This window comes from Mandrillus leucophaeus, unplaced genomic scaffold (genome assembly GCF_000951045.1).
Source record: "Mandrillus leucophaeus isolate KB7577 unplaced genomic scaffold, Mleu.le_1.0 Scaffold43, whole genome shotgun sequence".
Classification (NCBI taxonomy): Eukaryota; Metazoa; Chordata; class Mammalia; order Primates; family Cercopithecidae; genus Mandrillus; species Mandrillus leucophaeus.
Window position 1 is genome coordinate 2,409,612 of NW_012104587.1, and position 7,089 is coordinate 2,416,700.

General features: G+C 46.3%; 1 protein-coding gene across 1 annotated transcript in view; it reads left to right on the top strand.

The window, feature by feature from the left end:
• Positions 1-7,089, top strand: part of RTN3 (reticulon 3) — a 112,842-nt gene that overhangs the window by 6,696 nt on the left and 99,057 nt on the right. Inside the window, exon 3 of the mRNA XM_011993584.1 lies at positions 74-496. Within this exon, the coding sequence (XP_011848974.1) occupies positions 74-496 (423 nt within the window). The remainder of the gene's footprint in view (positions 1-73; positions 497-7,089) is intronic.

The following is a 7,089-nucleotide window of genomic DNA, read 5'->3' on the forward strand; positions in this document are numbered from 1 at the left end:
GTGTGCGCGCGAAGCAAGCCGCTGGCTATCTGTTGGCTGGGCGTCGGCTGCTACGCTCCTTTGGGAATTGTAGTCCCGCGCTCACTGGGTCCCGGCCGGCTGTCCCCATACTGCGCACTCATCTGGGGCGGGACTTGGCACGGTTCTCCGACGACTGAACTACAACTCCCAGCAGGCCGTGCGGGAAGGGGCGGGCTGGCTCGACTCCTCCAGGGAGCCGCGGCCCGCGCCTAGCGTGCAGACCAGGCCCCAGGCCGAGGCTTTTTCCGAGAACCCCCAGTGTGGGAGACGGCTGCGGTATTTAACTAGGCCCGTGACCACAGATGGGCAGAAGAGAGGTCTCAATCCTGGATGGCATCAACGTCACTGGGTCTTTAATGATTTTGACTTCATAAGAGCAGGTGGCCGTGACTTCATTACCACCTTTATTGTCATCTCCCTATGTTCCTGTCCCTGGCCATGGCAGATGCGCACCATCCCGGCTCTAATAGCTAATGTAAGAAGTCCGGTCGGGCGCGGTGCCTCTCGCCTGTAGTCCCCGCACTTTGGGAGGCCGAGGTGGGAGGATTGCTTGGGCTCCGGAGTTCGAGACCAACTTGGGCTAGTTCGTGGTGAAACCTCGTCTCTACAAAGTATACAAAAATTAGCTGGGCTTCGTGGCGCATGCTTGTAATCCCAGCTACTAAGGCTAAGGCACGAGGATCAAGAACCGCTTGAACCCGGGAGGCGGAGGTTGCTGTGAGCCGAGATCGCGCCACTGCACTCCAACCTGGGCGACAGAACGAGACTGTCTTTAAAAAATAAAGTCTGGTGAGACCTCTTCTACTGGCTTTATCCAGCCTAAGCCATGACCATCTTTTGTAAACCTCAGGTTATAGGAGCTTGTTTTGAAACTGCCTTTCCAAGCACACTTTTCCTTAAACTGTGTGGGTAGATCAATACAAAAGAAGATACTCTGAAAATACTGTTATTCACACTTAACATGTGATTGAGAAAATGTCGTTTGCCACAATTGAAGAATATTGGTTTCTGGATTTGGTGGAAGTGGAAGTGGTTGTCTTGGAGATAAGTTGCTGGTGGAGCTTACAGGAAGCTAAAGCATCTATCCCCCAACCCCGGCCCCCAACCGCCACCTCTTAACGTCACCATTGCTTCATACAGTCAACAAATTATTCCACTTTCTTATTTCTGTCTCTGCCTTAATCATTGTAACCTACCCAGAACCTCCTTCCTGCTACTTCTAGACCCTGCCAAGCCCATTGAGCTACTTTCTGTTTGCAGAGTGATTAGGCCAAAGGTGAAGAGGTCAAGATGATTCTACATAAAGAGGTCCTGTTTGATATCCTTTCTCCTGCCACTTCTAATTCTCCCCAAACTCTCAACATTGTTGAATACCCTCTTCCATGCTTTAAATGTAATCTAAGTTAGATCTAGGCCAACTTGGGCCAGTAAGAGACAAGAAGTGAGTATCAGGGCAAGTGTTTACTGGAGTTTCACACTGGATGTGCAGAAGACAGGACCTACAGGATGTGACATGCCCAGAAAGAGAAAGGAGGGGCCAAAAATCAATGTCTTGTCACAATTGCAGCACACTGTGTGAGAATTTAAAATTGTACATACAGGCCTGTAATCCCAGCATTTTGGAAGGTTGAGGCGGGTGGATCACCTGAGGTTGTGGGCGTTCGAGACCAGCCTGACCAACATGGAGAAACCCCATCTCTACTAAAAATACAAAACTAGCCAGGCGGAGTGGCGCATGCCTGTAATCCCAGTTACTCCAGAGGCTGAGCAGGAGAATTGCTGGAACCCAGGAGGCGGAGGTTGCAGTGAGCTGAGACAGCACCATTGCACTCCAGCCTGGGCAACAAGAGCAAAACTCCATCTTAAAAAAAAAAAAAAAAAAAATTGCACACACATCCCAGCATTCTCTGCTCCGTTTCCCTGAATTACTTTTCTCCAAAAGACTTCATACTACTTGGCCAGGCGCGGTGGCTCACTCCTGTAATCCCAGCACTTTGGGAGGCCAAGGCAGGTGGATTACCTGAGGTCAGGAGTTTGAGACCAGCCACGCTAACATTGTGAAACCCTATCCCTTCTAAAAATACAAAAAATTAGCTAGGCATGGTGGCAGACGCCTGTAATCCCAGCTACTCAGGAGGCTGAGGCAGGAGAGTTTGCATTGAGTAGAGATGGCACCACTGCACTACAGCCTGGGAGAAAGAGTAAGTAAGACTCCATCTCCAAAAAAAAAAGACTTCATACTACTATCTGACTTATGTTTTAACCTTTCATTGTGTTTGTCTCTTCCCACTAGAATGTAAGTTCCAAACAGATAGGAATTTTTGTCTACTTTGTTCACTAGTATATCCGCAGTCCCTAAATACTGCTGGCAGATAATAGAGACTCAAATATCCATTGAATTAATGGATGAAGAAGATATATGTTACATCTAACACTGCTCACTCACTTTCTGGTTCCTTTAATATTAAATACCTAACTTTTACTATTGAACAAAATACCCTAGTTTATTTTAAGGGCTTCCCAGACATTCACTGAAATCCAACTTCTCAGGAAGTGAACAGCAAATACTGATATATGTCTCAATATTACATCATCAAGGTATCAAGGTCAATGTTAGCACATCAGCCTTCCCCATACCTTGTAGCAGCTTTTGACATTTGGAACAAAACAGTACAAATTATAGGTGGACTTAAGGATTAGTCACAACTTAGAAAGCAACCACTGTAAATGAGAAACATGTTTTGTTATTTCCTTCTCAAATATCCAGGGTCATCAAAACAGTGGACACTGAAAGTGCCAAATATTGACGATACTGATTACAGCCTGCCTTCAGCCATCTCACTCTGAATTGAGTCATGTGCTATGATCAGAGGTTGAGATTTCCTTGAGGTTTTCCAGAAGTAGGTGACATGTAGACATATTTCAGTGGTTAAGACCACTGGCTTTGGGGTCAGATTCACCTGGCTCTGAGTTTTGGCTCTGATGTTCACTAGCTATGCAACCTTGGGTGAGTTACTTAACCTCTCTGAACCCATTTCATCATCTGCAAAATGATTTAAAGACCCACAGAGTTGTTCTAGGCTAAGTGAGCTGTGTGTTTGGGAATGATGATTGTGTGGTTAGTGATCAAAATTACTAATCAGCATATTCATTCTGGAAAAGCTAAACAAAGTCATAAATATTCAAGATACTCAAGTGGTTTATGAAACATAAAAATAGCAAAATTGTTTTCTGCAATGACATCCACCATGACTCAGGTTCCAAAGCTTTCCAAAAATAGGGCATTTGTTATATGCCAGGTACCATGATAGGCCGTAATGCTGCATAAGACACATTCCTATCCTCCAGAGACTCGCAGTCCTGTGGGATAAACAACTGAGGAAATATCATTCACTGTGACTGTACTGGGACGCAGTTCAGCCTTCTATCATCTATGTGCAGGATCAGTATTTAAGCAACTCAGAAGGGACAAGTTGAAATATTACATCCCTGGGCATCATTTAAATTTCCATACCTTATTTTGCGTGTGTGTAAAATGGGGTAATGATTTGGCATCTTCATTTGTAAAAAGAAAATAGCCAACCCCACATGATAGGGTCTTATAAAGTTGAATATTAGGTCCTCAACATGGTAACATACTGAAAGCTTAAGACCTTGTCAGCTACTTCATTATTGGTATTTCAGGCAACAGCACAGCAGTCTAACTGGGAGGATCTCTTGAGCCCAGGAGTTCAAGACCAGTCTGGAGACCAGGAACGGTGGCTCATACCTGTAATCCCAACACTTTGGGAGGCCGAGGCAGGTGGATTACCTGAGGTCAGGAGTTGCAGACCAGCCTGGCCAACATGGTGAAATCCCGTCTGTACTAAAAACACATAAAATTAGCCAATCGTGGTGGCAGGCACCTGTAATCCCAGCTACTCCAGAGGCTGAGGCAGGAGAATCTCTTGAACCCGGGAGGCAGTGGTTACAGGAGGCTGAGATCACACCATTGCATCCAGCCTGGGCAATAAGAGAGAAATTCTGTCTCAAACAAAGAAAGCAGTCTGGGCAACATAGGGAGATCCCATGTCTACCAAAAATAAACAAATAAATTAGCCGGATATGGTGGGGTGCCTGTGGTCCCAGCTACTTGGTTGGGAGGCTGAGGTGGGAGGATTGCTTGAGCCCAGGAGGTAGAGGATGCAGTGAGTCATGATTGTAGCACTGCATTCCAGCCTAAGCAACAGAGCAAACCCTACCTCCAAAAAAAAAAAGAAAAAAAAGAAAGAGAAAGAAAGAGAGAGAGAGAGAGAAAGAAAAAGGAAGGAAGGAAGGAAGGAAATAAGTAAGTGGGGGGTGGGGGACAGCGCTCAATGGCTCATGCCTGTAATTCCAGCACTTTGGGAGTCTGAGGTGGATCACTTAAGGTCACAAGTTCAAGACCAGCCTGGCCAACATAGTGAAACGCTGTATCTACTAAAAATACAAAAATTAGCTAGGCATGGTGGCATATGCTTGTAATCCCAGCAACTTGGAAGACTGAGGCAGGAGGATGGCTTGAACCCAACAGGCAGAGGTTGCAGTGAGCGGAGATCATGCCACCACTGCATTCCAGCCTGGGTGACAGAGCAACTTCATTTAAAAAAAAAAAAAAAAAAAAAGGCGGTGGGGATGAGGATACAGATTTGCTATATTCACCTTTGCTTATGTTTGCCACAAGAAAATCCTAATAGTGGCCGGGCTCGGTGGCTCACACCTGTAATCCCAGCACTTTGGGAGGCCGAGGCGGGCAGATCACGAGGTCAGGAGATCGAGACCATCCTAGTTAACATGGTGAAACCCCATCTCTACTAAAAATACAAAAAATTAGCTGGGCATGGTGGCAGGCACCTGTAGTCCCAGCTACTTGGGAGGCTGAGGCAGGAGAATGGCATGAACCCGGGAGGCGGAGCTTGCAGTGAGCTGAGATCACACCATTGCACTCCAGCCTCGGCTACAGAGCAAGACTCTGTCTCAAAAAAAAAAAAAAGAAGGAAAGAAAATCCTAATAGTAGCTACCAACATGTGTGTAGGGGAGTGGAGGGAGTTAGTGATAAAACTTTACAATATATAGATTCCTGAATATTTGTGTACATATATATGAATGATCTGTGACTATATATTAATTTTTTTTTTTTCAAGAGAGTTTCGCTCTGTCGCTCAGGCTGGAGTGCAGTGGCACAATCTTGGCTCACTGCAACTTCTGCCTCCTGGGTTGAAATGAGTCTCCTGCCTCAGCCTTCTGAGTAGCTGGGACAACAGGCATGTGCCACCATGCCCAGCTAATTTTTTTGTATTTTTAGTAGAGACAGGGTTTCACCATGTTAGGCAGGCTGGTCTCCAACTCCTGACCTCAGGCAATCTGCCTACCTCGGCCTCCCAAAGTGCTGGGATTACAGGTGTGAGCCACTGTGCCCGGCTTTCAAATATTTTAAATTAAACTATTTAATTTAAAAAATTTAAAAATAAAATATATAATTGCTTCTAAAAGTCAAGAAAATGTAGGGTAATTAGATGGCTTAGAAGTTAAACTTGGAAATTATCTGTATAGGCCGAGCACAGTGGCTCATGCCTGTAATCCCAGCACTTTGGGAGGCTGAGGTGGACCAATCACCAGAGGTCGGGAGTTCAAGACCAACCTGGCCAACGTGGTGAAACCCTGTCTCTACTAAAAATACAAAAATTAGCTGGGTTTGGTAGCATGCACCTGTAATCCTAGCCAGTGAGGAGGCTGACGCAGGAGAATCACTTGAACTCAGGAGGCGGAGGTTGCAGAGAGCTGAGATCATGCCATTGCACTCCAGCGTGGGCGACAAGAACAAAACTCCATCTCAAAAATAAAGAAATTATCTGTATAAAATACCAGTCCTGGCCAGGTGTGGTGGCTCATGCTTGTAATCTCAGCACTTTGGGAGGCCGAGGTGGGTGGATCACCTGAGGTCAGGAGTTCGAGACTAGCCTGACCAACGTGGAGAAACCCTGTCTCTACTAAAAATACAAAATTAGCCAGGTGTGGTGGTGCATGCCTGTAGTCCCAGCTACTCTGGAGGCTGAGGCAGGAGAATAGCTTGAACCCAGGAGGCAGAGGTTGCGGTGAGCCGAGATCACACCATTGCACTCCAGCCTGGACAACAAGAGCAAAACTCCATCTCAAAAAAACAAAAACAGAAAAAAAACAGTCCTTACTATGTACTCACACACGCACACAAAAATACCAGTCCTACAAAGACAAGGCCAAAGAATAAGAGACCTAGCACAGTGCCTCAGGTGTTCAAGGAAACTTCAGAGAAATGGCCATACTCCAGTGTGCTCTTTACTTTATTTTTCAAGATGAGGTCTTACTGTATTGTCCAGGCTGGTCTTGAACTCCTGGGCTCAAGCCATCCTCCTGCTTTGGCCTCTCAAAATGCAGGGATTACAGAGGTGAGCCACTGTGCCAGCCAGGAAGCACTTTAAAAATTCCATCTTGGGCTGGGCACAGTGGCTCACACCTGTAATCCCAGCACTTTGGGAGGCTGAGGCGGGCAGATCATGAGGTCAGGAGTTCAAGACCAGCCTGGCCAATATGGCGAAACCTCGTCTCTACTAAAAATATAAATATTAGCCGGGCATGGTGGCATGCGCCTGTAGCCCCAGCTACTCAGGAGGCTCAGGCAGGAGAATCACTTAAACCTGGGAGGAAGAGATTGCAGTAATAAGCTGAGATCGCACCACTGCACTACGGCCTGGGTGACAGAAAAAAAATTAAAAAAAAATAAACTCCCTAAGCCACTATAATTTCATGGTAATTCTTTCCCCTCGTTTTTTTTTTAGGTGGAGTCTCAGTCCGTTGCTCAGGTTGGAGTGCAGTGGCATGATCTCGGTTCATTGCAACCTCTGCCTCCCAGGCTCAGGGATTCTCGTGCCTCAGCCTCCCGTGTAGCTGGGATTACAGGTGCACGCCACCATGCCTGGGTAATTTTGTATTTTCAGTAGAAATGGGGTTTTTCCATGTTGGCCAGGCTAGTCTCAAACTTCTGACCTCAGGTGATCCGCCTACCTTGCCCT